The sequence below is a fragment of the Bubalus bubalis genome, chromosome 5, assembly GCF_019923935.1.
Source record: "Bubalus bubalis isolate 160015118507 breed Murrah chromosome 5, NDDB_SH_1, whole genome shotgun sequence".
NCBI classification, from domain to species: Eukaryota; Metazoa; Chordata; class Mammalia; order Artiodactyla; family Bovidae; genus Bubalus; species Bubalus bubalis.
In genome coordinates this window covers 131,714,739-131,742,329 of record NC_059161.1, presented here as the reverse complement: position 1 = coordinate 131,742,329, position 27,591 = coordinate 131,714,739, and the positions used below count along the sequence as shown (strand labels likewise).

Below are 27,591 nucleotides of genomic sequence, written 5' to 3'. Positions count from 1 at the left end.
CTGAGCCAGTGTTGAGGGGCCCCAGGAACCATGTCCCAGCTGCGGACACAGCCATGTCTGCTGTCTTCAGCCGCGGGCCATCCCAAAGCCAGTGGCCACTGTTTACCTGGGCGAGGGGACTCGCAGGCCTGGCCCCGCCCTCCCACGTGAGACTGGTGGGGCTGCAGTCAGCTCCAGGACTACAAAAGGCTCCTGCTGGCTCACAGCCGTCCTCAGAGGCTGCCCTGGGACTTTCTCCCACACGCCATGGGTGTTGGCCAAAGGAGGCTGGCCCCGCTCTGGGCCCTGGCCCTCACTCTGGCCTGTGCCCAGCACACAGGTAAGGTGCCCGCTGGCATCCCCAGGCCGGCCATGACCGGAGCCTGGAGCCCCTGCCACCCCTCAAGTCCTAGAGTGGCCCTGGTGCCAGGTGGGCAGCAAGCAGCTCAGAGGCCTTGCCCGGGGCCCTGAGAAGTTGAGGGTGTCTGTGGGCCGCTCTTCCTGCTCGGTCCCACTCCAGGAGATTGTGGGGTCGGGGAGGGGATTTTGGGGCTGCAGGGTCCAGGTGGGGGTCGGGGAGGGGTCAGCCAGGCATCTGTGAGCCCCTGGCTGCAGGGTGCTGTCCTCAGAGGCCTCTCCCACTGGGGCTGGCATCTCCCGCCTGCTTCCCAGGGCGCGGCCGGGCCCGGACTTGTGTAGGGGCTGCTCGGCCCCCAGCGCTTGGCAGCTCGGGGACCACGCCATGCGGCTGAGGTGCCCCTGCCCCAGGCGTCTCGCACGCCCTGGTGCCCAGCCTCCTGCGGCCAGCCGCCTGCAGTGCTGAGGCCGAGGCTGCCCCACCGGGGGCTCCCTGGACGTGCCTCAGAGGCAAGGCCAGGTTCTCGGGGCGGCCTCTGGGCCGACTCCACTGGTCCCCGGGTGCTGAGCCATGTGGCGGCGCTAAGCACCTCGTTTCAGGTGCAGCTCTGTCTGCGCTCTGGGTCCCAGATCCCCAGCTGGCTCTGGAGGGGCTGAGCCAGCTCATGGCCTCAGGGTCTGCCCCTCGGATGGGCTGCTGCCTGGCGGGTGCTCCCGCCTGTTCCCCTGCGTCCTGAGCAGGGAACCAGGGCCTGGTACCTGGTGGATGCTTGGTGGGCATGAATGAACTGTGTGTGAAGGAAGGGCCCCTGGAGAAGCTGGCTCAGGGCCGGGGGGCTCACCAGAGAGCATGGTTGAAGGAGCCGTGGCCCAGCGGAGGGCCTGGGGTGACTCAGAAGAGGCCCTCCCAGGCCCCCAGTCCGCGTGGAGAATCCCACCCTCCAGGCCTGCCCCCTTCCGTCTGTGCGTCCTTCGGGGCCAGCTCCAGCCCAGCGCCCACTCCCCTTCCTTCAGGCCAGGCCCGGAACAGCGCTGCAGAGCTCAGCTTTGAGCACCCAGACCTCCCTCCTGCCCCTCAGGGCCCTGGCGGTGAGTGGACCCCCCCACCTGTCGGAGCCCCTGCCCCGCTCCAGAGGCTCGGCTCAGGCTGCTCGCCGTCTCCTGGTCTCACAGCAAGGCCATCAGCCACAGAGCAAGGGCAGGCTTGGGGACAGGCCCCGCTGCCTCCGTCTGCTTGTCCCCTGACGGGGCTCCCTGGGAGGCACACCTGGGCCTGAGCTCAGCATGGAAGTGTGGTTCGCAGCCACGGGTGTTGATTCAGGCATTTTTGAGATTCCGGAGCCAGGAACTCCCAGATGCAAACAACATCAGGGCCACGTGGGCATGAGAGCTGACCTCTGCTGCTCGGCTGTGGGAATCTCTGCTCACGCAGCAGGGAGGTTCCACACATGGCAGAGTCCAGAACTCAGGAGCAGGCAGCCCTGCAGCTGCGGAAGCCTTCCTGGGGGTCAAGCTGGCGGTGGGCAGTGGGGGTGAGGGCTCTGAGCCACCTGCCCATTCCCTCAGGCACCGCCCTCCGTGGAGTGACCATCCACCCGCCTCTGAGGACCGCCCCCGTGGTGCGAGGTGAGACTGCGAGGCCAGGTGGGGGGCGGGCAGCTGTGTCCGTGGAGACCTGTCTCTCCAGAGCCGGAGGTGGCAGGAGGGTGCGCAGCTCCTTGCCGGGATGAGGGCCCGGCTTTCGGGAGCTCCGGGCCATGTCGTCGGTGTCCCTCGGAAACGCCCTGCTCTGTTTGACCGCAGCCCTGAACGCAGCCCACGGCGGGCGGGTGTGCAGCACGTGGGGCGACTTCCACTACAAGACCTTCGACGGTGATGTCTTCCGCTTCCCCGGGCTGTGCAACTACGTCTTCTCCGCGCACTGCGGCTCCGCCTACGAGGACTTCAACCTGCAGCTCCGCCGCGGCCCTGGGCCCAACAGCGCTGCACCCAGCAGGGTGACCATGAAGCTGGATGGCCTGGTCGTCAGGCTGACCAAGGGCTCCGTCCTGGTCAACGGCCGCCCGTGAGTCTGGGGCCCGGTGGCGCGTGTGCTCCCGGGACCACGCAGGGTGGCTACAGGCCCCAGGCCCCCACGCTCTGCCCCTGTCTCTCCTGGGGGCTCAGGCTCTGGCTCTGCCCCCAGACGCGGCCCCTCCCTTGTGCTGCTGATGCTCGAGCTCTGTGCTCTTGGGTCTTGGTGACCTCGTTGGGATGTGACCTGAGGGGCCTCCCCGCCTGTCCTGACCTCTGCTGCCTGGGCCCTTGGACCCCATGTGCCTCAGCCAGGCCCTCTCCCTGCAGAATTCAGCTGCCCTTCAGCCAGTCTGGGGTCCTCATTGAGCAGAGCAACAGCAATCTGAAGGTGGTGGCCAAGCTGGGCCTGGTCTTAATGTGGAACCAGGATGACAGCCTCCTGGTGAGGCCAGGGGCTGGAGGCCGGGAGTGGGGGCTGGGGGAGGGGGTGGGGAGCTGGGAGTGGGGGGCTGGGGGCTGGGGGTGAGGGGCTGGGGGCGGGGGTCCTGGCACATACCTCCAGCCCAAGAGCTCCTGGTGAGGCCGGGGCCAGGGAGCTGGGAGTGGGGAACGGGGGTGGGGGCTAAGGGCGGGGGGCCCAGCAGGTACCTCCAGCCGACAGCTCCCCCAGGAAGGGAAGAAAGTGCTCTGGGTGGAGGGTGGGAAGGCAGACCCCAGCCCACTGGGGGCCCAGGACCCACCCCGATGGGGACGCCATGTGTGGGGCAGGCATCTCCTCCAGGATGCACTCCTGCTCGGGGTCCCGGCTTGGAGGAATGAGTTGGGGGGGTCTCTGTGAGGAGCTGCAGCCCTGACCTCGTCGGGAGCCTGGTCCATCATTCTGGTCCTGGGGCATCCCTGGCACGGCTGGAGTCTGATGTGTCCCCTCCTTGCAGCTCGAGCTGGATGCCAAGTACACCAACCAGACTTGCGGACTTTGTGGAGACTTCAACGGTGTCCCCGTCTACAACGAGTTCTTCTCGCACAGTGAGTTCTCCCAGGCGCCTCCCCATTCCTCAACCCCCCGCCCGCTCCCGGCTCCTCAGTGCTCCCTGAAGCCTGCCTCCAGAATCCCAAGTCAGAGATCTCAGTCCGAACATGTGTGCACCGCCCACACGTGCACACAGACTCGTGCACTCGCACATGTCACACACGTGTGCAGATCCCGGCACGGCCCCGCACCGCCCCCACCGCAGAGCAGGCAGCCCCGCCACACCCTCCTGTGAAGCTGAAGACCTGCCTCTGTCCAGACCCTGTCTCTGCGTCTTAGTCCTGACCCTTTGCCACCAAGCCATGGCCTTTCATGTGACCCACGCCTGCCGCGGCCCTGAGCTTGGGGTCCCCTCTGCCAGGCCTGTGGAGCCCCACACAAAGCCCGTCCATGAGGGCTGCTTACCAGAGGCCAGCCTGGGGGGCCGGGGGCAGCCGGCAGGGGCTCGGGCTCACTTTCCAGCCCCCTGGGCTGTGAGCCGGCCCCAGGCCCACAGAGCATCAGGTAAAGGGCCGAGCTCACGGCCCTGTGGCCTCGAATACCCAGGGGTCCCTCACTTCATCTCCAAACGCCCTGAATGTCCTGCAGAGCTGCCACTTAACCACGCAGTGTGGGCAAGGGAGATAGGCATGGCCAGAGCACCCTGAGCGAGGGATGCGGGGGGTCCTTGTGCTTCCGGCAGATGTCAAACTGACCCCCACCGAGTTTGGGAACCTGCAGAAGATGGACGGCCCCATGGAGCAGTGTCAGGACCCTGTCCCTGAGGACGCTGGGACCTGCCAGAGCGACTCTGTAAGGCCCAGAGTGGACGGGGTGGGGGTCTTGCTCCCACAGCCCTGGGGCTGAGCCGGGGACACTCCAGACCCGACTAAGTGAGGGCTCCGGGCTCTGCCCCAGGGCATCTGCGAGGAGATGCTGAGCAGCGAGCCGTTCTCGGGCTGTGCCCGCCTGGTGAACACCAGCAGCTACCTGGAGGCCTGCCGGCATGACCTCTGCCACTGCAGCCTGGTCAACCTCACCAGCTGCCTCTGCCACACCCTCGCCGAGTACTCCCGCCAGTGTGCCCACGCCGGGGGGCTGCCCCTGGACTGGCGGGGCCCCCAGCTCTGCCGTGAGTGCCCGAGTGGCCCGGGCCCTGCTCGGCTGTCCCCCCAGGGCCGGGGGCAGGGCAGGGTGTGACACGGCCCGTCCTCCCCCGCAGCCCAGACGTGCCCCCTGAACATGCGGTACCACGAGTGCGGCTCACCCTGTGCGGGCACCTGCTCCAACCCCGAGCGCTCCCAGCTGTGCGAGGACCACTGCGTCGCCGGTTGCTTCTGCCCCGAGGGTGAGGAGGAGCCCCTCCCCGGCCCCCCGAGTCACACAGAGGCATCATGGGTCTCAGGACGGAGCCCCTGGGGCGTCCCTTGGCCCCTGGGTCCGAGGAGCCCTCTAGGGCAGGCCTGTGGTAGGCGGGGGCAGCGCACCTCCCCATGCCCTCTCAGCAGACAGTCCGGCAAGTGCCACACGACCGGCTTGCCTCTGCAGGGATGGTTCTGGACGACATCAGCCATGCGGGCTGCGTCCCCGTGTCCGGGTGCTCCTGCGTGTACAACGGGGCCACCTACGCTCCAGGGACCGGCTACTCCACAGGCTGCACGAACTGGTAGGACCCCAGGCCCTGCCCTCTGCTCCCCAGATCCGCCTGGGCCGGACGCTCCTGGGCGGCCCCCTGGGGGCTGTGGCCAGGTGCCACAGGTCTGCTTCCACCTGGGGCCCGGGGCAGAGGCCAGCAGCTCTCCGGGCAGGCACCAAGGGGCTCCAGTCTATGTGGGGAGGCAGGCGGGCCTGGGCGAGACTGCTGTCGGCCTGCCAGCTGGGTGGGGGCCGTGCCTGGGGCCCAGCATGCACGCGGGGCCTCCCTGCTCTCAGCACCTGCTCTGGAGGCCGCTGGACCTGCCAGGAGGCGCCATGTCCGGGGACCTGCTCGGTGCTGGGCGGCGCCCACATCTCCACGTTCGACGAGAAGCAGTACAGAGTGCATGGGGACTGCAACTACGTGCTGGCCAAGGTGCGGGCTGCCGGCGCCAAGACCTCCAGGAGACCACCCCGGCTTTGGGCGGGCGGAGCGGGGAGGCCGAGGCGGGCTGGGGGCCGATGAGCTCTGCGTGGGGGCCTGTGCTTTCAGCCTTGTGAAAGCAGCGCCTTCACCGTGCTGGCCGAGCTGCGCAGGTGCGGGCTGACCGACAGCGAGACCTGCCTGAAGAGCCTGACGCTGAGCCTGGGCGGCGGCCACACGGTGAGTGCGGGCCCGGGCGGGTGTCCTTCCTGGCAAACGCCCCCTGCCTGAGCCGTGACCCCACAGAGGCAGCGCCTGTGGACACCCCCACTGCGTCCCACCTGCGCCGCTTGTGGGTCTTCTGAGCAATGGTCCCCAAAAGACCAGCTCTGAGGCGGACTCGAGGGGCCCCTCACCTGTCCAGAGCGGCCCAGGAAGCTTCTCTGCTGAAACTGACTTAAAAAAAAAATAGTACATTTTAAACGACTTAGGCTTCCCCAGGCCTTGGCTGCGGCCTGTGGGGTCCTCTCGTGACAAGCGGTGCCTCGCTGCGGCGAGTGGGCTCCGAGTGCCGCCTCAGTGGTTGTGACCCACAAGCTTAGTGGTCCCGCAGCGTGTGGGGGTCTTAGTTTCCTGACCAGGGGTCAAAACCACATCACCTTCTTTGCAAGGTAGATTCCTAACCACTGGACCACCAGGGAAGTCCTTGAAGTCGACTTTTTTACTTTAGTAAATCTCTTTGCTCAGTTCAGTTCAGGTCAGTCACTCAGTCGTGTCTGACTCTTTGCGACCCCATGGATTGCAGCACACCAGGCTTCCCTGTCCATCACCAACTCCCGGAGTTCACCCAAACTCATGTCCATTGAGTCAGTGATGCCATCCAGCCATCACATCCTATGTCGCCCCCTTCTCCTCCTGCCCTCAATCTTTTCCAGCATCAGGGTCTTTTCAAATGAGTCAGCTCTTCCCATCAGGTGGCCAAAGTATTGGAGTTTCAGCTTCAGTATCAGTCCCTCCAAAGAACACCCAGGACTCATCTCCTTTAGGGTGGACTGGTTGGATCTCCTTGCAGTCCAAGGGACTCTCAAGACTCTTCTCCAACACCACAGTTCAAAAGCATCAATGCTTTGGCACTCAGCTTTCTCTATGGTCAAAATTTCACATCCATACATTTCCATACATGGAAAAAACATAGCTTTGACTAGATGGACCTTTGTTGGCAAAGTAATGTCTCTGCTTTTTAATATGCTGTCTAGGTTGATCATAGTTTTTCTTCTAAGGAGCAAGCGTCTTTTCATTTCATGGCTGCAGTCACCATCTGCAGTGATTTTGGAGCCCAAGAAAATAGTCTCTCACTGTTTCCATTATTTCCCTATCTATTTGCCCTGAAGTGATGGGACCAGATGCCATGCTATTAGTTTTTTGAATGCTGAGTTTTAAGCCAACTTTTTCACTCTCCTCTTTCACTTTCATCAAGAGGCTCTTTAGTTCCTTTTCACTTTCTGCCACAAGGGTGGTGTCATCTGTGTAGCTGAGGCTATTGATATTTCTCTCTTCAATCTTGATTCCAGCTTGTGCTTCATCCAGTCTGGCATTTCGCATGATGCATGTAAGGGGTTTTCCAAAATTTGCTGGCATATTAAGTGCAGCACTTTCATAGCATCATATTTTAGGATTTGAAATAGCTCAGCTGAAATTCCATCACCTCCACTAACTTTGTTTATAGCGATGCTTCCTAAGGCCCACTTGACTTCGAACTCCAGGATGTCTGGCTCTAGGTCAGTGATCACACCATTGTGATTATCTGGGTCATGAAGATCTTTTTTGTACAGTTCTTCTGTGTATTCTTGCCATCTCTCCTTAATATCTTCTGCTTCTGTTAGGTCCATACCATTTCTGTCCTTTATTGAGCCCATCTTTGCATGAAATGTTCCCTTGATATCTCTAATTTTCTTGACGAAATCTCTAATCTTTCCCATTCTGTTGTTTTCCTCTATTTCTTTTCATTGATCATTGAAGAAGGCTTTCTTATCTCTCCCTGCTATTCTCTGGAACTCTGCATTCAGATGCTTATATCTTTCCTTTTCTCCTTTGCTTTTCACTTCTATTCTTTTCTCAGCTATTTGTAAGGCCTCCTCAGACAATCAATTTGCCTTTTTGCATTTCTTTTTCTTAGGGATGGTCTTGATCCCTGTCTCCTGTACAATGTCATGAACCTCCGTCCATAGTTCATCAGGCACTCTGTCTATCAGATCTAGTCCCTTAAATCTATTTCTCACTTCTACTGTATAATCATAAGGGATTTGATTTAGGTCATACCTGAATGGCATAGTGGTTTTCCCTACTTTCTTCAATTTAAGCCTGAATTTGGCAATAAGGAGTTCATGATCTGAGCCACAGTCAGCTCCTGGTCTTGTTTTTGTTGACTGTATAGAGCTTCTCCATCTTTGGCTGTGAAGAATATAATCAGTCTGATTTCGGTGTTGACCATCTGGTGATGTCCATGTGTGGAGTCTTCTCTGTGTTGTTGGTAGAGGGTGTTTGCTATGACCAGTGCACTCTCTTGATAAAACTCTGTTAGCCTTTGCCCTGCTTCATTCTGTACTCCAAGGCCAAAGAAAGGCGCTGGGGTCTCTGAGGGGTCCCTGGGTCCTGGTGCGCACAAGATTTTGTTTGAGCTCCCTGAGCATCTCTGGCAGGTAAGGAGTTTGATTCTTAATGTGATTTCGCCCCTCCTACTCTCTTGTTGGGGCCTCTCATTTGCCCCTGGATGTGGGGTATCTTTGTTTGGTGGGATGCAACATTCTCCTGTCGATGGCTGTTCTGCGGCTAGTTGCAATTTTGGAGTGCTCACAGGAGAAGATGAGCACACATCCTTCTGCTCTGCCGTCTTGAACAACTTTCATGTCATCAAAAAAAAAAAAGTCCCATCCTTGTGGAAAGCTTAGCAAAGCAGGCTGAGCCTGATTGGGCAGGGGGTGGTCATCAGCCCTTCTCTGCCCTGTGGGGACTGTCACGACCCCTGCCGTGTGCTTCTCCAGGTCTTCGTGGTCAAGGCTAGTGGGGAGGTGTTTGTGAACCAGATCTACACCCAGCTGCCCGTCTCAGCAGGTGAGGGTGCCTGCCCTGTCCCCACTTCTGGCAGTCCCGCCTCTAGCACCCACTGAGACGCGGTCCCCTGTGTCCACAGCCAACGTCACGCTCTTCAGACCCTCCACCTTCTTCATCATTGCCCAGACCCAGCTGGGCCTGCAGCTGGACATCCAGCTGGTGCCCATCATGCAGGTGTTCGTGAGGTTGGGGCCGGAGACCCGAGGGCAGAGCTGCGGTAAGAGGGTCACCGCCCGGCACCCAAGCCCAGCCCCCGTGGCTGGGCGCTCAGGGGCCTCACACTGCCTTCCGCCCCAGGCCTGTGTGGGAACTTCAACCAGAACCAGGCCGACGACTTCCGGACCATCAGCGGCTTGGTGGAGGGCTCAGCCGCCGCCTTCGCCAACACCTGGAAGACCCAGGCCACCTGCCCCAACGTCAAGAACAGCTTCGAGGACCCCTGTTCCCTCAGCGTGGAGAACGGTGTGTGTCCAGCAGCCCCGGGGCCCGCCTGGTGCCTCGGCCGCTCATACCCGGCGCTGCTCCATACGGAGGAACTCGGGGTGAAAGAAAGCCGCTCACCTCGAGGGGGCTCCCGCTTGACGTGACGTCCAGCCCCACTGACCACCCCTCCTCTGTCCACAGAGAAGTACGCTCAGCGCTGGTGCTCCCAGCTGACCGACCCCCATGGCCCCTTCGCCCAGTGCCACTCTGCCGTGGACCCCAGCGCCTACTACTCGGTAATGCCACCTCCTGGCTCTGCCCTTGGGCCTGGGCCACCCTCAGGGTCCCAAGGGCCAGGGCAACAGCGTCTGGGCCCGGCCGGTCTCCCTGGCTCTGTCCCCTCGCCCACTCACTCACTCATTCACTCACTCATTCACTCACTCAGTCATTAATAACTCAGTCGTTCATTCGCTCACCCACCCACTGTGAGATTCTGAGTCCATCATGTCCTCCTGCCTTACATCCAGGCACTGGGGCAGGGGCTGCTACATGCAGTGAGTGAGTAGCCTGCTGGCCCTGGAGTCAGTGAGAAACTGGTGTCTGGGACTGACCACATGGGGCTGGACCGCTGGGTCACAGAGATGAGGACTGTGATCCTTCCGGCGGCCCCCCACCAGCCGAAGGACGTGACTGCAGGATGGTCTGTACACGTTCTGCTGAGGGAGGGGGAGCCCCCGTGAGCCTGGGGAGAGATCCTGGGGAGGCAGGGTCTCCGGCCGCGGCGTGAGGCATGATCGCCGTGTGTGACCTGGGGTCCCCGACGTCCCGGTGCACCCCCAGAACTGCCTGTTCGACACCTGCAACTGTGAGAAGAGTGAGGACTGCATGTGTGCGGCCCTGTCCTCCTACGTCCGGGCCTGCGCCGCCTGGGGCGTGCTGCTCAGCGGCTGGCGGGACGGCGTGTGCAGTGAGTGTCTGCGGTAGACGCGCCACAGGCCCCACCCGCCAGCCGGGCGCGGGGGTTGAGGGGCACCGTGCCCACGGCCCCGGGACCATGTTGGGGTCTGTGGGGGCCGGGGGTGCCCGCCAGCTCTGGCCTGAGTGCCGCCCTCCCTGCACCCACAGCAAAGCCCATGGCCACCTGCCCCAAGTCGCTCACCTACCGCTACAACATCAGCACGTGCCTGCCCACCTGCCGGGCCCGGAGCGACGAGGACGTCACCTGCAGCATCAGCTTCGTCCCCGTGGACGGCTGCACCTGCCCCGACGGCACCTTCCTGGACGACGCAGGTGCCTGTGTGCCGGCCACCAGCTGCCCCTGCTACTTCCAGGGCTCCGTGGTCCCCAACGGGGAGTCGCGGCACGAGCAGGGCATCGTCTGGTAGGAGCCCCTGCTGAGTGGGCGGGGCGGGGGAGGCTGGGGGCTCTCTGACCGCTCTCTCCTGGCAGCTCCTGCACCCAGGGCACGCTGACCTGCATCGGAGGCCACACCCCAGACCCAGGTGAGCTGAGCGGGGGGTGAGGGGGAGCCTGGTGATCTCTGCACGAAGCTTCTCGAGTACCTGCGGGGTGACCCGCCCGCAAGGCTGCCCTGAGCGCGCCCTCCCTCCCCAGTCTGCCTCCCGCCCATGGTCTACTTTGACTGTCGCAATGCCACGGCCGGGGCCAGCGGGGCCGGCTGTCAGAAGAGCTGCGACACCCTGGACATGGACTGCGTAAGTGTCCCCCGCGTCCCCGGGGTCCCTCTGCAGGCCCGGGTCATCCGCTAAGCGGGGTCTGTCCCCCCACAGTACAGCACCAAGTGCGAGCCCGGCTGTGTGTGTCCTGACGGGCTGGTGGCCAGCGGCGACGGCGGCTGCGTCCCCGTGTCCGCCTGCCCCTGTGTGCACAACGAGGCCAGCTACCAGCCAGGCCAGACCATCCGCGTGGGCTGCAATACCTGGTACGGCGGGGGCGGCTCCGGCAGCGGGCGAGGCCCGGCCCGGCCAGCGTGGGGCGGGCAGCTGGGGCCTCGGGCAGGGAGGTGCGGGCTGACGGGCACTGTCCCCCAGCACCTGTCAGAGTCGGGCGTGGCAGTGCACCGACCAGCCCTGCCTGGCCACCTGCGCGGTGTATGGGGACGGCCACTACCTCACCTTCGACGGGCGGCGCTACAGCTTCAGCGGGGACTGCGAGTACACGCTGCTCCAGGTACACGGCCACCGAGCTCCCCCGCCCACCCCCCCTGAGGCCTGCTCGCTGCCCCGGTGCATGCTCACCCCAGCGGGCCGCTCCTCTGCCCACAGGACCACTGCGGAGGGAACGGCAGCGCCCAGGACAGCTTCCGCGTCGTCACCGAGAATGTGCCCTGTGGCACCACGGGAACCACCTGCTCCAAGGCGATCAAGATCTTCCTGGGGGTGAGCAGGGGAGGGGGCCAGGCAGGAGCCCCCTCGAAGGCTGTGTTCCCACAACTAAGCCAGGACAGGGGTTGCCGAGCCGTGGACCCACCCAAGCGATGGCCAGTGTCCTCAGCCAGACCCTCATGTCCCTGCAGAGCTACGAGCTGAAGCTGAGTGACGGGAAACTGGAGGTGATCGAGACGGGCCCGCGGCCGCCCTACTCCATCCGCCAGATGGGCATCTACCTGGTGGTGGACACGGAAATGGGCCTTGTGCTGCTGTGGGACAAGGGCACCAGCATCTTCCTCAGACTCAGCCCCGAGTTCAAGGTGAGGCCTCGCCCCACACCAGGGGCAGCGGGTGATGCAGATGCAGGCAAGGGAGAGACAGAGACCCCGAAACAGACAGAGAGAGACAAGCAGAGGGACACAGGGAGAGACAGAGAGAGAGACAAGAAGCACAGGAGAGAGGCACCGAGAGATGGACAGACAGAGAGGGGGAGGGGCTGCCAGCACGAGGCCCTCGGCCACGTCTGGGTCCCGCAGCTGCTGGAAGGACAGCCCCAGACAGGGGGCCTCCTCCCCAAGGCTGGACGCCGAGCCACCGAGGTGCCCCGGGGCTGTGGGCCTCCCTCCCTCCTCCAGGCTCCATGGCCCCAGGAGCCCCTTCACCCCAGACCCTGGTCCCCACGTCCCCACACTGTCTTCGTTGCATGGACCCTCGTTCCATAAGGATGCAGCCACCAGATCAGCCACCTCACGCCAGGGAGCCCTTGTCCTGCAGAGACCTCACTCCCACTCTGGGCTGTGGGGGCGTCTGGGATGACGACCCGAGCCTGTCTTTGGGGGTGCCCCGTAGCTGCTACGCTGTGTCGCCTGTACCCTCTGCTCCAGGAGACGCCAGCGCCCAGCGGGCCGCACCCAGGGCCGCCCCCGCACTGACTGGGGCTGCTTCGGGGGCTGTCCTGGGGGAGGCGCGGGCTCGAGGGAGTGAGTGGGCCCTTCCTGCGCCCGCCCGCAGCTGCTGCCATCTGCATGTCCGTCTGCCTGCAGGGGAGGGTCTGCGGGCTGTGCGGGAACTTTGACGACAACGCCCTCAACGACCTCACCACGCGCAGCCAGTCTGTGGTGGGCGACGTGCTGGAGTTTGGCAACAGCTGGAAGTTCTCCCCGTCGTGCCCGGACGCTCTGGCCCCCAGGGACCCCTGCACCGCCAACCCGTTCCGCAGGTCGTGGGCCCAGAAGCAGTGCAGCATCATCAACAGCGCCACCTTCAGCGCCTGCCACACCCACGTACGCGGGCTCCTCCCGGCACCTGGGGCAGGAGGGACGGAAGTGGTCTGGGCTCCCCGCCACCCTCTGAGGCCAGCGGTGGCCGAACAGGACTCCGTGCTCCACGGCAAACCGGCCCAGGTGGACGCCAAGCCTCGTGGATGCCCAGGAGCCCCCCAGTGTGTGAAGCCTCTCTCTCCCACAGGTGGAGCCGAGCAGGTACTACGAGGCCTGCGTGAGCGACGTCTGCGCCTGCGACTCAGGGGGCGACTGCGAGTGCTTCTGCACGGCCGTGGCCGCCTACGCCCAGGCCTGCCACGATGCGGGCGTGTGTGTGTCCTGGCGGACCCCGGACGTCTGCCGTGAGTGTTCTGGGACCTGCCTCCCGGGTGGCGTGGGGGTGCAGGGGGTCACGAGAGCGGGGCTGAGAGTGGGAGGGGAGGCAGGGAATCAGCAGGGCCCCCTTCCCTCGCCCCGGGGCCTGGGCGCAGGGGGCGGGCATCCCCAAGAAGCCGGCTGCCTGCCCCCTCTCAGCCACGGGCCTTGTAGGCCCACACCCTCCGAGGCCAAGTCTGGGAGGCACAGAGGACAGCCGTGGCTTTAGAGCAGCTCTCAGGACTCGGTCAAGGATTGGGGTGCGGGGCTGGCCTGGGCTGTCCTTCCAGGGCAGGGCTCCGCCTGGGGCCCCCTGACTGGATGCCTGGCCCTGAGTGACCCTCGCTGACCCCTCGCCCACAGCTCTGTCCTGCGACCACTTCAGCCCCCAGGGCCGCTGCCAGTGGCATTACCAGCCCTGCGGGGCGCCCTGCCTACGGACCTGCCGGAACCCCCGCGGCCAGTGCAGGCACGACGCCCGCGGCTTGGAAGGTGGGCGCCCTGCTGGTCTGGGTCGGGGTGGGGTCTGTCCTGGCGATCCTGGGGCCGTTGACCAGGCTGGACTCCCCTGGGCCCCTCGAGGTGCCTTTGTGGCTGTCGCCTCGAGCTTCCCGCTGCCTGGGGGGTGAGGTCCAGGGCTGGGGCCTGAGGTAGGAGCGAGGCTGTGGGTGACCGGCCCGGCTGGGACTCACGTCCCTCTGGCTCGCAGGCTGCTACCCCAAGTGCCCAGCAGAAGCCCCCATCTTCGACGAGGACCAGATGCAATGTGTGGCTTCATGCCCGCCCCCATCCCCACAACCCCCCTGCCACGTTGGAGGCCAGTCCTTCTGGCCAAACTCCACGGTGCCCTCGGACAGGGACTGCTACTCCTGGTGAGTCTGGCAGGAGCTGCGAGGTCCTGGAGCATGTGGGGGATTCACCTGGCCACCTCCCTGCAGGGTCTCCTTCCTTCAGGGCCAGAGGGGCGCCCCATTCTGGGTCTCCCGTGGGGGTCCATAGGGAGCCTCCTCACTGCTGGATGAGGGTGGGGGGCCTGGGGGTGAAGGAAGGGGGCAGAAGGGAACCTGGGTCGTGACACCACCCGAGGAGCCCTCCCCAGGAAGAGGCCCTGCGGAGGAAGGGGCCTCCGGAAGGTCCTTGGGTCCAGAGGCTGTGCTGGAACCGCCTCCTCTGCTCATTGGCTGAAAGGCTCCCTGAGAGGGCGTGACCTCCGGCTGAGGCCTGGCCGCAGGGACCCAGCGGGGTGGCTCCTGCCTGCCCCCAGCACAGGCCAGGGGACGCCTGGCACCCCCAGACTCACCTTTCTTCTGTCACCAGCATCTGCACCAAGGGTGGCGTGCAGTGTGCCTACGACGCGAACGGTGAGCAGCGGACAGCCCTCCTCGCGCCCGGGGCCTGGGGCTCCTGCCCGTGTCCTGCCCCGTAACACTGGTGCTCTGCTCCCCACAGCCTGCATCTGCACCTACAACGGGAGGCGCTTCCATTTTGGCGACGTCATCTACCACACAACGGATGGCCTGGGGAGCTGCATCTCAGCCCGCTGCGGGGCCAACGGCACCATCGAGAGAGGGGTCCACACCTGCAGCCCCACCACGCCCACCCCTCAGACCACGTTCTCCTTCTCGACATCCCTGCCCGGTAAGGCAGACACAGGGGTACCACTCAGGGCTGTGCCCCACCCCCGCCCTGAGTCAGGAAGGAGCCGGGACCCAGCAGAGCGCATGTCCCTTGGCTGGTCACCCTGCAACCAGGAAGGGCCAGCCTTCTTGAGGCCCCTGGCAGGACCGATGCCCCTTTCATGCTTTCAGGGCTGAGGCTCCCAGTGAGGGGCAGGCACTGTGAGCGGAGGTGTCCCAGGCCGGTCCCCGGGAAGAGGACCACGGGAAGCCCAGCTAGAGCACCCCTGCCCAGACCTGCTGTCCTCGAGGCCCCTCTGAGTCCTCACTCTTCCAGGGGCACCTCAGGGCCTTATTAGAGCTTGCCCAAAGGGTGGCGAGCCCCTGGAACTCTGGCCTGAGGCTCCAGGAAGCAGGCTTCCTTACACAAGCTGGACTCACCTCTTGACTTTGAGCGGTGAGCCCCACACTGCCAGGTGAGGGTGCCCTGCCCCCCACGCTCCCGTCGGGGCAGACAGATGCGGTGGAGTGCCCCGGCAGCTGATGCCAACAGAGCGGCGGGGCGGGGTGTCCTCGAGGGCCGTGGGGAGCCCCGGCCCTGATGCCCGTCCTCGCTCTCCCGCCCTCAGGCGTGAGCTCGACGCTTCCACCCGGCACACGCCCCAGCCCTTCCGAGAGCACAGCACACACCCCAAGCATGGCCCCGGCCTCCACCCCAGGCACGGCCTCTGCCTTGCCCTCACCCCACTGCGGGGAGGACTGCCACTGGTCGCCATGGCTGGACGTTAGCCGTCCAGAACAGGGCATGGACAGTGGAGATTTTGACACACTGGAGAACCTCCGTGCCCATGGCTACCAGGTCTGCCGAGAGCCGAGGGCAGGAGAGTGCCAAGCTGAGGGTGTCCCCGGGGTGCCACTTGCCGCCCTGAGGCAGCACGTGGAGTGTAGCCCGACAGTGGGGCTGATCTGCTACAACAGGGACCAGCCTCTGGGCACTGTGACAACTACCAGATCAGGGTCCTGGGCTGTGTCCCCCCGGCCTGCCCCACTAGCGGACAGAGACCAGCTCTCCAACAACCTTCAGCACAGTTGGAACCGGGCCCACGTCAGGAACCAGCAGGAGCACATGGGTGCTGACAGAGAGCACAGCTTCCTCAACCCTGGTCACTGCAACTGGTCACACCACTGTCTCTATGACCAGCAAAACATCGGTCCCAGGACCCTCTACACCTGTCCCAGAATCCTCTGCACCTGTCCCAGGACCCTCTACACCTGTCCCAGAATCCTCTGCACCTGTCCCAGGAACCTCTACACCTGTCCCAGGAACCTCAACACCCATCCCAGGAACCACTACACCCGTCCCAGGAACCTCTGCACCTGTCCCAGGAACCACTACACCCGTCCCAGGATCCTCTACACCTATCCCAACAACCTCAACACCTTTCCCAGGAACCTCTACACCTGTCCCAGAATCCTTTACACCTGTCCCAGGAACCTCTACACCTGTCCCAGAATCCTCTACAGCCGTCCCAGGAACCACTACACCCGTCCAAGGAACCTCAACACCCATCCCAGGACCCTCTACACCTGTCCCAGGACCCTCTACACCTGTCCCAGGACCCTCTACACCTGTCCCAGGCACCTCTACACCTGTCCCAGGACCCTCTACACCTGTCCCAGGAACCACTACACCTGTCCCAGGCACCTCTACACCTGTCCCAGGACCCTCTACACCTGTCCCAGGACCCTCTACACCTGTCCCAGGAACCACTACACCTGTCCCAGGCACCTCTACACCTGTCCCAGGACCCTCAACACCTGTCCCAGGACCCTCTACACCTGTCCCAGCACCCTCTACACCTGTCCCAAGAACCTCAACACCCATCCCAGGAACCACTACACCCATCCCTGGACCCTCTACACCTGTCCCAGGAACCTCAACACCTGTCCCAGGCACCTCAACACCTGTCCCAGATAACTTGATTCCTGGGAAAACAACCCTCTTGACTCCCAGCCCAGTGCCAGTTTCAGCAACAATTTCAAGCACAACTTCTGTGTTGTCCACAGCTTCAAGGCCCTCAGAGCCGTCCTCACCTGAGCCCACCACGGTCACCTGTTTACAAGTGTTATGCAACTGGACTGAGTGGATAGATGGCAGCTACCCTGGGCCAGGGATAAACAGTGGAGATTTTGACACTATTTCGAATCTCAGAGCCGAAGGTTATAAATTCTGTGCAGAGCCCAAGAATGTGCAGTGCCGGGCAGAGAGCTTCCCCGACACCCCACTGCAGGAGCTGGGCCAGGACGTGATCTGTGACAAATCCGTGGGCCTGATTTGCCGGAACAAGGACCAGCTGCCCCCCATCTGCTACAACTACAACATCCGCTTCCTGTGCTGTGAGCTGGTGGACACTTGCAGGACAAACACCACTTCCCCTGCCACACCTGCGACCACACAGACAACCACAACTGAAGCCAGCGCTACCTGGACCACCGGAACCCTCTCCACTTCCACAAAACTCAGCACTGCCAGCTCACCTCACGTGACCCCACCAAGATGGGTCACGCCCAGCACACACGAGCAATCCTCTCCAGGGACCACCCCCTGCAAGCCAAAGTGCAGGTGGACCAAATGGTTTGACGGGGACTTCCCAATGCCCGGGCCCCACGGGGGAGACAATGAAACCTTCGGCAACATCATGAGGAATGGAGACACCATCTGCCACCGACCTGAATCCATCAGCAAAGTGGAGTGCCGAGCCGAGAACCACCCTGGGGTCAGCATCCACGAGCTGGGCCAGCTGGTACAGTGCCACCAGGACGTGGGCCTGCTGTGTCGGAACCAGGACCAGAAGGGCAAGACCAGGCTGTGCCTCAACTACCAGATCAGAGTGCTGTGCTGCGAGCCCCGAGAACACTGCCCTCCCCCCACCGTCACAGTAACCAGCACCTCCAGTGTGAGTGCACCTGTGCACACGGGCACCACCTTCCGTGAGGCCACATCCAGTGCAACCCCTGTGCACACAAGCAGCACAACCTCGGCTCCTACAAGTGCAACCTCTGTGCAGACAAGCAGCACAACCTCAGCTCCTACAACGAGCTCAACCCCTGTGCACACAAGCAGCGCAACCTCGGCTCCAACAACCAGTACAACCTCTGTGCACACAAGCAGCGCAACCTCGGCTCCTACAACCAGTACAACCTCTGTGCACACAAGCAGCGCAACCTCGGCTCCTACAACCAGTACAACCTCTGTGCACACAAGCAGCGCAACCTCGGCTCCTACAACCAGTACAACCTCTGTGCAGAGAACCAGCACCACCTCGGCTCCTACAACCAGTACAACCCCTGTGCAGAGAAGCAGCACCACCTCGGCTCCTACAACGAGCTCAACGCCTGTGCACACAAGCAGCGCAACCTCGGCTCCAACAACCAGTACAACCTCTGTGCACACAAGCAGCGCAACCTCGGCTCCTACAACGAGCTCAACCCCTGTGCACACAAGCAGCGCAACCTCGGCTCCAACAACCAGTACAACCTCTGTGCAGACAAGCAGCACCACCTCGGCTCCTACAACGAGCTCAACCCCTGTGCACACAAGCAGCGCAACCTTGGCTCCTACAATGAGCTCAACCTCTGTGCAGAGAAGCAGCACCACCTCGGCTCCTACAACCAGTACAACCCCTGTGCACACAAGAAGCACAACCTCGGCTCCAACAACCAGTACAACCTCTGTGCACACAAGCAGCGCAACCTCGGCTCCTACAACCAGTACAACCTCTGTGCAGACAAGCAGCGCAACCTCGGCTCCTACAACCAGTACAACCTCTGTGCAGACAAGCAGCGCAACCTCAGCTCCTACAACCAGTACAACCTCTGTGCAGACAAGCAGCGCAACCTCGGCTCCTACAACCAGTACAACCTCTGTGCAGACAAGCAGCGCAACCTCGGCTCCTACAACCAGTACAACCTCTGTGCAGACAAGCAGCACCACCTCGGCTCCTACAACCAGTACAACCTCTGTGCAGACAAGCAGCACCACCTCGGCTCCTACAACCAGTACAACCTCTGTGCACACAAGCAGCACCACCTCGGCTCCTACAACCAGTACAACCTCTGTGCACACAAGCAGCACCACCTCGGCTCCTACAACCAGTACAACCTCTGTGCAGACAAGCAGCGCAACCTCGGCTCCTACAACCAGTACAACCTCTGTGCAGACAAGCAGCGCAACCTCGGCTCCAACAACCAGTACAACCTCTGTGCACACAAGCAGCGCAACCTCGGCTCCAACAACCAGTACAACCCCTGTGCACACAAGCAGCACCACCTCGGCTCCTACAACCAGTACAACCTCTGTGCACACAAGCAGCGCAACCTCGGCTCCAACAACCAGTACAACCCCTGTGCAGACAAGCAGCGCAACCTCGGCTCCTACAATGAGCTCAACCCCTGTGCAGACAAGCAGCACAACCTCGGCTCCAACAACCAGTACAACCCCTGTGCACACAAGCAGCGCAACCTCGGCTCCTACAATGAGCTCAACCCCTGTGCAGACAAGCAGCACAACCTCGGCTCCAACAACCAGTACAACCCCTGTGCACACAAGCAGCGCAACCTCGGCTCCTACAACCAGTACAACCTCTGTGCACACAAGCAGCGCAACCTCGGCTCCTGCAATGAGCTCAACCTCTGTGCAGAGAAGCAGCACAACCTCGGCTCCTACAACCAGTACAACCTCTGTGCAGACAAGCAGCGCAACCTCGGCTCCTACAAGTGCAACCTCTGTGCAGACAAGCAGCGCAACCTCGGCTCCTGCAATGAGCTCAACCTCTGTGCAGAGAAGCAGCACAACCTCGGCTCCTACAACCAGTACAACCCCTGTGCAGACAAGCAGCGCAACCTCGGCTCCTACAAGTGCAACCTCTGTGCAGACAAGCAGCGCAACCTCGGCTCCAACAACCAGTACAACCCCTGTGCAGACAAGCAGCACCACCTCGGCTCCTACAACCAGTACAACCTCTGTGCAGAGAAGCAGCACAACCTCGGCTCCTACAACCAGTACAACCTCTGTGCAGAGAAGCAGCACAACCTCGGCTCCTACAACCAGTACAACCTCTGTTTCTACATCTGAGACTACCCCATCCCCACGTTCGACTGTACCCTGCTTCTGCAACGTGTCTGGCCAGTTGTACCCTGCAGGTATGTAGAGTCTCCCTGGGCATGTGCTGTGTGGCACCTCTGGTCCCTGGTGCCCTGTTCACAAAGCCTCCGTGTGCAGGAGACACAGGTGTGTCTTGTCTCTGTGACGGGCTGGGTCTGTGTCCAGGATCGCAGTAAGCTCTCCATGAAGATGCAGTCTAGACCTGGGCGGGAGGGCCGCAACCAGGCCAGCTCTTCTCTGGAGTTACTTCCTGGCCTACAGTGCCTGCCTCTGTCTTTGTCCTGCAGGATCCGTCATCTATCGAGTGACTGACCTATCGGGCTACTGCTATCATGCCTTTTGCAGCCCAGACTGCCAGGTGGTCAAGGAAACGGCCACCACCTGTCCCACCAGCATGCCACCTCCCACCCCGACCACGTCCCTACCAGAGTCCTCCACTCCTACCACCGTGTCGGTCACTCAACAAGGGTGCCCAAATGCAGCCCCCCCAAGAATGGTAACCTCGCCTCTCCTGCCCTTCTCAGGGACTCAGGGGGCCTGGGAAGGGACCCTCAGTGGTTTCCAACTAGAGGGTGTGGCATGAAGCCTGGGTGAAGGTCAGTGACTCCTGGGCTGATGCAGGCTGGCCATGACAAGTGGCCATCTGGTCTTCAGCTCTTCTGGATGGGGGTGCCAGGAGCACGGGGCCCAACGTTGGCCTGTAAAGGGGGCTGGAGAAGGCTGTTGTTTCTCGGGGGTGGGTGGAACAGCCAAGGACTGGAGACCAAAGAGTTGGAGGCAGGGGACAGGGTGGAAAGGGGGCCACCTTCACCAGCCAGAGCTCCCCCTACTCAGCCCTGTGCCTTCTGGGTGGGGCAGGGGAAGAGAGGCCTGGGGCAGGGCTGGCCCCTAGTCCCAGAAGGGTGGCTCTTCTCTCTGGGGAGACCCAGGCGAGCGCTGCCCTGTGGAGTGGGTGCCAGGTGGCGACAAGGCCCTGTAGCTTTCTCTGCTTCCACAGAAAGGTGAAACCTGGCCCATGCCCAACTGCTCCGAGGCCACCTGCCAGGGCAACGGGGTCATCACAGTGAGCCCACGCCACTGTCCGAAGGTGCAGAAGCCCACCTGTGCCAACGGCTACCCCGCCGTGCAGGTGACTGACCATGACGGCTGCTGCCCACACTACCAGTGCCAGTGTGAGTTCGCGGGCGGGGTGCAGTGGTTGCACGGGCCTGGGCTGGGCAGGGCAGGGGCAGAGGAGGCAGAACGGAACTGGGCTGGGCCCAGGGAGGACACCCCAGGATCAAGGCTCAGCCTCAACCGGGGTGCCGTGCGGCACCCTGCCTGGGCCCGGAGTCCCCGGGCCACGCAGGGGCGAGGAGGCGGAGGGAGTCTGGTCCACTTCAGGCGCCTGCTGGACAGAGTTCTGTGTGGTGCCAGTGCATGGGCCCTGGCAGCAAGGCGGTCACCTGCTCCCCTTGGTGTGGGGCCACGTGTCCCTGGGGCGGGGGGCGGCGGTGCGGCCCGTAAGGCGCTCACCCCCCATGCAGGCGTGTGCAGCGGCTGGGGGGACCCGCACTACATCACGTTTGATGGCACCTACTACACGTTCCTGGACAACTGCACGTACGTGCTGCTGCGGCAGATCGTGCCGGTGTTCGGCCACTTCCGCGTGCTGGTTGAGAACTACTTCTGCGACGCAAAGGACGGGCTGTCCTGCCCACAGTCCATCATCGTTGAGTACCATGACAACCGCGTCATGCTGACCCGCAAGCCCGTCCACGGGGTGATGACCAATGAGGTAGGCATGCGGCAGGGCGGCCCCCACAAGTGCCAGGCAGGCTGAGGGCGCCGGGCGCTGGCTGATCACCACCGTCCCCTTCCCCTCTCCATCTGTCCCTCACGGGTCACGTCCAGATCATCTTTAATGGCGAGGTGGTAAGGACCGGCTTCCAGAAAGGCGGCATTGCCGTCTTCCAGGTTGGCATCAAGATGTACGTGAGCATTCCCAAGCTCGGTGTCCAGGTCATGTTCAGTGGCCTCATCTTTTCCGTGGAAGTGCCCTTCAGCAAGTTCGCCAACAACACGGAAGGGCAGTGCGGTGAGTGCCCGGGCCCCACTCCCCACCCTCCTGGCTCCGGGCTACGTCCGTGGTCATTCAACGTGGCTGAGTGTGTCCGGTGTGAGAAGGGTTGGCCTTGGGTGTGTCCCCCCGGAGCCGCACTCTTGGCCCCGGGCTGAGGCCACTGCGTGGTGCTGGGCCTACAGGCACTTCTGCTTTCTGGCTGCGCCAAGAATGTGCGACCACAGGGCCCAGGGCCCGGCCACGCAGCCCACACCCGAGGCCCACCCCTGTTGTCCTCCCTGGGAACGGCCCCAGGGTCTGGTTTCTTGGAGGGAAAAGGAAGCACATGGAGGTGGAGGGGCAGGTTCGCACACTCCATTGAGGGCCGCCTGGAGATGCTGGGCCCGACCCTCGGCTTGGGGACACTGAGCCCCTGGTGGCGGCGCGCGGGAGGCCCCCTGACCACTGCCCCCACGCTGCAGGCACCTGCACGAATGACCAGAAGGACGAGTGCCGCCTGCCCGGGGGTGCGGTGGTGGCCTCCTGCTCCGACATGTCTGGCCACTGGAAGGTGACATACCCTGGCCAGCCGTCCTGCCACGGGCCTCCCCCGACATCAGGGGAGCCCGGCACCTCGCCCACCCCAGGGGAGCCTGGCACCTCGCCCACCCCGTGCCCACCTTCGCCGATCTGTCAGCTCATTCTGAGCAAGTGAGATTCTGGGGCAGGGCTGGGCCAAAGGCAGGGGTGTGAGTAGTCCTGCTGACCCCACGCTACCGGGCTGGCGGGAAGAGGTGGGCCTGCAAGGGGCTGCGAGGGAGAGGGGGTCACAGCTGCTGGGACGCTGGGTGCAGAGCCCCATGGAGGCTGGCTGTGGGGCGGCCTCAGGCTCTGCAGCAGCTCATGGGGGGTCCGGGTGCAAGTCCTCAGCCAGCAGGGGGCTGAGTGGGCAGGCCCTGGGGAACTCAGTGGAGAATTTGCAGAAAGAAAAACTGTTCAGCCAGACTCCCACCCTGCCGCATACAGATGGCCCCAGGGGCTGGGGTCCCTGGGCACGGGGGTCGGCCCAGTGACGTCTCTCCCTCAGGGCCCTTTCGGGGAAAGCCTGCAGCCAGGCAGCCCCTCCCTGGTGCCACCCACGACCCCCGTGTTTGTGCCACAGGCCCTTCGAGCTGTGCCACGTGCTGATCCCTCCCTGGCCGTACTACCAAGGCTGCACCTTTGACCAGTGCCACATGCCCGGCACGGACATGGTGTGCACTGCCCTGGAGCTCTATGCCGCCCTCTGTGCGTCCCTCGGCGTCTGCGTCGACTGGCGGGGCCATACCAACTCCGGGTGCCGTGCGTGTCTGCCCCCTCCCCCTCCCTCTGGGCAGTGGCATTCATGGGCATGGGCACAGTGGGCAATCAGTGGGGGGGAAGGGGGGCTTCTGGGAGGAGGAGGAGGGCTGGGCCCAGGATGGAGGGCATTTGTTTCCTGAGAGACAAGAGGGGCATCCAGGTGAGCGCGCCTGGGCCTGGGGTGCAGGGGTCAGGGCTCCACCAGCAGGTCCTGGCCCGAGAGCTCCCAGCCCCGCCTGCCAGTGAGGCCCAGGCCAGGGCCCAAGGCTGGTGCCCTGCAGCCTCAGGCGCGTCCTTGCCCTCCACACAGCCTTCACCTGCCCTGCTGGCATGGAGTACCAGCCCTGCGGCCCGCCCACCCCCTTCTACTGCTACACGAACAGCAGTGCCAGCCCCCTGTAAGCACCTGCCCTCTGCCTTGGGGACCCCTTCCCTGGCCCAGCCCGTGTTCCTGCCCTGGAGGGCGCGGCCTGCTCACCCTCTGTTCCCACCTCCCGCAGGGCCCTCCTAAAAGCCAGTCCCATCACGGAAGGCTGCTTCTGCCCGCAGGGCACAATGCTGTACAGCTCGAGCAAGGAGGTCTGCGTGCCCGACTGCAAGGGTAGGTTCCCGGGCTGGGGTCCCCGGGCTGGGCTCCGGGCTTCCAGGCACTGCCCCTGGCTTTTCAGTTGGACCCCAAGGCTTTCCGCCATGACCTGGGGTCCCCCGGCCCCAGACTGTGTCTGGCCGTGATGGGCTGGGGGCCAAGGTAGCCCAGCAGTGACCTCACCTCTCTTCTTCCAGTTTGCCTGGGGCCCAGTGGGGAGCCTGTGGAGGTGAGTGTGGCGCCCTCGGGGGCTGGGGGCTTCTCTCAGCCCTGGAGACTCACAGGATGGGCAGGAGGGGGGCTGGGGGTCCCCGGCAAGACTCAGGACCCCCACGCACAGCCCTGGGGCCGGCGTGCCCCGTCTTCCCCGGGACCCCTCCCGAGCCACGGCGTGCAGGACCGCGTCCTGCCTCCAGGCCCTCGTGGGCCTCAGCCGCACCCGCACCTCTGGAGAGCCCCGCAGGCCCCGAGCCGTGGGTTTCTGCCCCTCCGGCCGTGGCCATGGGCTCCCTTGTCCTCCCCCCCGACAGCCCGGCCGCACAGTCAGCGTGGACTGCTATGAGTGCACCTGTGAGGGCAGCACGCGGACCATGAGCTGCCGGCCCCGGGCCTGCCCCACGGCGCCCCCCTGCCCCGCGTCCGGCCAAGTGCCTGTGCCCGAGGCCATGCAGACTGGCCAGTGCTGCCCCCAGTACCGCTGCGGTGAGCCCTGGGGGGGGCGGGGGCGGGGGGCTCAGGGCTGGCCGGCAAAGGCTCCGAAGTGTGGGCTACTGTGAGGTCAGAGCTGACCAGAAGCCTCGTCCCTCGGGCAGCAGGCACCCCTCAGAGAGCCTACCCCCTACCAGAGTCCTCCCCCATTCAGGATTCCTGGAAACCCCCCATAGGGGTGGCGCTCAGGGCGGGGTGGGAGGCCCTGACGCCCGCTCTGTTCGCTGTAGCCTGTGACACCAGACACTGCCCTGAACCGGAGGCCTGCCCCAAAGGCTCGCATGCCGTCCAGACCTACAAGGAGGCGGCCTGCTGCCCAACCTACAACTGCAGTGAGTGCCCTGGCTCGGCGGCAGCCAGGCGGGGGAGCGGGGCTGTCACCTGGGACCTGACGCTGTGCCGAGGGGCGTGGCAGGTGCTCTAGGGCCAAGGGTGGGTCTGCAGCTTTGCTTTCTTCCCCGAGCAGGCTGGACTGTCTGCAACATCAACGGCACCCTGTACCAGGTGGGAACCAGCGAAGGTCAGGCCCCCCTGGTTCGCAGGGACCAGAGTCCCCGTCCTGCAAGCTTCTCCGTGGCCGAGGCTGCATCCCTGCAGGGCCTGGGGAAGAGGCACTTTGGAGCAGCAGTGGGCTCTCCTGGGACCACAGCTCTTGTCCGGAACTTGACAAGGTCCCCAGACAAGCTTTCCCCTGGCCAGGTCCTCCAGAGCATGTGACGCAGCCTTGGGACTCTCCCCAAGACCGGCAGGAGGCACTCCCGAGGGTTGCCCGGGGGGAGGAGTCCATTTGGCAGGGCCAGGCCTGTCCCGCTGACACTGCCCCTGTCTGCCGCAGCCCGGTGCCGTGGTCTCCTCCAGCCTGTGTGAAAAATGCCGGTGTGAGCTGCCTGGGGGAGCCCTGTCAGACACCTTTTTGATCAACTGTGAGACCCAGATCTGCAGCACCTCCTGCCCCCTGGTGAGTGCCCCTGCACCTGGCCTCCACACCCTCCTCCGCAGTGTTCAGAGGGGCTCAGGCCACGTCCTGCCTCCCTCAGGGCTTCAAGTACCAGGCTCGGGCCGAGCAGTGCTGTGGTGAGTGCGTGCAGGTGGCCTGCATCATCAACACCAGCAACAGCTCTGCCCACCTCTTCTACGTGAGTAGTGGCCGCGAGGCCTTGGGGTGTGTTCTCGGGGGGGCCACCCCAGCCCTGTACAGAGGGCAGAGTGCACAGCGACGGTGGGGGTGCAGGGTGGGTAGCATCCTGGTGCACTGGGGACCCTGGGGAGCTGTCAGGGCTAGGCGGCCTCTGGGCAGAACCGCGGAGCTCTGGAAGCCTGTGGGCTGGGGGCTGATGGACATACACAGTGCCCGCCCCAGCTGGAGAGGGCCCTGGGGAGGGCCGCTTACCGGCCGGCTGGGACTCCCTGCAGCCGGGTGAGTCCTGGTCAGACCCTGGAGACCACTGTGTGACGCACGAGTGTGAGCAGCACCGGGATGGGCTCGTGGTGGTGACCACGAAGAAGGCGTGTCCCCCGCTTACCTGTCCTGCGGTGAGTCCCAGCAGCCCACCCGCCCTTCCTGGGGGGCCCACAGTGGCCGTGGAGGACAGTCCCTGGACAGGAGTGGGCGGCCACGATCAACAGGTGGGGGGGGCATGGCTGCGCCCTCCTGGTACCCGCTCCCCGCTAATGGCACCGTGGTCCACGCAGGACAAGGCTCTGCCGAGCGAGGACGGCTGCTGCCTCTCCTGCCCCACCTACAACCGTGAGTGGGCGGCTCTGCCAAGGAGGGGGCGCGGCTTCCCGCCTGCCCCGGCCACGGCTGACCTCTGCACACCCCTGACCCTCCCCAGGGTCGACCTGTGCGGTGCACCACCAGCTTCAGGTCCTCCGGCAGCAGGGCTGCAGCTCCCCCGGGCCCGTGCGCCTCGCCTACTGCCGGGGCAACTGCGGGGACACCACCTCCGTGTACGTGAGCCCGCCCCCACCCCACCCCGCGGGGCCACCACCTCCCTGGGCGTGAGCCCCGCCCCCACCCCCCACCCCGCACAGAAGGCTCCTGCGGGGCAGTGCTCGGGAAGGTGCAACGGGGCCCGCCCGCGGGGAGCCGCGGGAAGCCCCCCCCCCCCGGGAATGGACTGGAGGGACCACGGGCCAGCAGGGGGCTGGGCTGGGGTCCAGGGACGGTGTCTCTTAGCCTGTTTGGAATCGAGCTCTTCTCCTTACTAAAAACCCCGCTTGGGTCCCGGGGGGGGGGTGGTCCGGAGCCTGGCGGGCTCCTCCCTGCGGAGGCGGGGCCTCGGGGGCGGGGGCCTCGGGGGCGGGCCTGGGCGGGGCCTCGGGGGCGGGGGCCTCGGGGGCGGGGCCTCGGGGGCGGGGCCTCGGGGGCGGGGCCTCGGGGGCGGGGCCTCGGGGGCGGGCCTGGGCGGGGCCTCACGGGGCAGTGCTGAGCGGGCCCCGCCCACAGGTTCTCCCCGGAGGCGAACGCGGTGGAGCGCCGGTGCAGCTGCTGCCGCGAGCTGCGCTTCTCTCTGAGGAACGTGACCCTGCACTGCAAGGACGGCTCCAGCCGCGCCCTCACCTACACGGAGGCGGAGGAGTGCGGCTGCGAGGGCCTGCATTGCGACTCCCCCGGCGGCCTCGGCCTCTCGGCGGTGGCGCTGGAGCCAAGCCCGGAGAGCGGGCTCAGGCGCCGCGTGAGAAGGGCCCCGCGGGCCCGGCCCGTGCAGTAGAGGCCACAGCCCCGGCCTGGGCCTGGCGGCCGCGCTCCTCAACAAGCCCACAGGAACGCTTCTATTTGCTGCCAACGGCCTCCAAGGCCGGTGGAACCTGAGCCCCGGGCCAGGGAAGCACCCCCACCCCTTTCGTCCCTCCCAGGGTCCAGCTGCCCCGGTGTGCAGTGGCCCCAGGGGCCTGCTCAGGAGGGGGTGGGGGATGCCCCAGGGGCCTGCTCAGGACCAGCCCCGCGGGCAGGGGGTCCAGCCTCCTGGCCCCAGGCCTCAGCATCACGCCGGTCCCTTAATGTGGCGACTGGGGCTGCTCGGCTGGCCGCTGGGAGGCGAGCCTCACCCCACTTTCCTGGCCCTGGGCCTCAGGAAAGGGCCAGGGGGTTTGTGAATACACTTGGAGCATTTTGCAATTCCTGGACTCCGTGTGATTTTTTAAGCTTGTC

The 27,591-nt window shown here is 64.2% G+C and overlaps 2 protein-coding genes across 4 annotated transcripts; both read left to right on the top strand.

The window, feature by feature from the left end:
• Nucleotides 1-196: 196 nt before the first annotated feature.
• Nucleotides 197-27,558, top strand: LOC102399715 (mucin-5AC). Of its 3 annotated transcripts, XM_045165880.1 has the most exons (51): nucleotides 197-319; nucleotides 1,351-1,425; nucleotides 1,903-1,962; nucleotides 2,140-2,401; nucleotides 2,680-2,794; nucleotides 3,288-3,378; nucleotides 4,065-4,174; nucleotides 4,280-4,493; nucleotides 4,584-4,709; nucleotides 4,910-5,027; nucleotides 5,294-5,432; nucleotides 5,550-5,660; nucleotides 8,462-8,531; nucleotides 8,611-8,748; nucleotides 8,829-8,993; nucleotides 9,156-9,250; nucleotides 9,795-9,921; nucleotides 10,080-10,335; nucleotides 10,404-10,456; nucleotides 10,569-10,669; nucleotides 10,745-10,896; nucleotides 11,006-11,144; nucleotides 11,240-11,353; nucleotides 11,491-11,664; nucleotides 12,388-12,627; nucleotides 12,812-12,968; nucleotides 13,345-13,473; nucleotides 13,691-13,853; nucleotides 14,299-14,342; nucleotides 14,431-14,619; nucleotides 16,665-17,554; nucleotides 17,629-19,184; nucleotides 19,660-19,799; nucleotides 20,049-20,257; nucleotides 20,759-20,933; nucleotides 21,288-21,538; nucleotides 21,655-21,838; nucleotides 22,285-22,513; nucleotides 22,965-23,143; nucleotides 23,454-23,541; nucleotides 23,644-23,744; nucleotides 23,927-23,958; nucleotides 24,260-24,431; nucleotides 24,668-24,769; nucleotides 24,904-24,941; nucleotides 25,273-25,395; nucleotides 25,475-25,573; nucleotides 25,851-25,970; nucleotides 26,130-26,184; nucleotides 26,273-26,387; nucleotides 26,887-27,558. In XM_045165880.1, the coding sequence occupies exons 1-51, from the start codon at nucleotides 247-249 to the stop codon at nucleotides 27,149-27,151; spliced, it is 9,123 nt and encodes a 3,040-aa protein (XP_045021815.1). In that variant the 5' UTR covers nucleotides 197-246; the 3' UTR covers nucleotides 27,152-27,558. The 3 variants fall into 3 exon arrangements, with proteins under 3 accessions (XP_045021815.1, XP_045021813.1, XP_045021814.1); XM_045165878.1 differs by having other exon boundaries at nucleotides 16,665-19,799; XM_045165879.1 differs by lacking the exon at nucleotides 1,351-1,425 and having other exon boundaries at nucleotides 203-319; nucleotides 16,665-19,799.
• LOC123465829 lies at nucleotides 14,635-16,656 on the top strand. Its single transcript, XM_045165881.1, has one exon. It carries the CDS (start codon nucleotides 15,199-15,201, stop codon nucleotides 16,573-16,575), a length of 1,377 nt encoding a protein of 458 aa, XP_045021816.1. The 5' UTR covers nucleotides 14,635-15,198; the 3' UTR covers nucleotides 16,576-16,656.
• Nucleotides 27,559-27,591: the final 33 nt, after the last annotated feature.

Coding starts and splice junctions, on each gene's coding strand:
- LOC102399715 (XM_045165878.1), top strand. CDS start 247: ATGGGTGTTGGCCAAAGGAGGCTGGCCCCGCTCTGGGCCCTGGCCCTC. Junction 10,897..11,005: donor CGCGTGGGCTGCAATACCTG/GTACGGCGGGGG, acceptor ACTGTCCCCCAG/CACCTGTCAGAGTCGGGCGT. Junction 11,354..11,490: donor CGATCAAGATCTTCCTGGGG/GTGAGCAGGGGA, acceptor ATGTCCCTGCAG/AGCTACGAGCTGAAGCTGAG.
- LOC123465829 (XM_045165881.1), top strand. CDS start 15,199: ATGCCCGTCCTCGCTCTCCCGCCCTCAGGCGTGAGCTCGACGCTTCCA.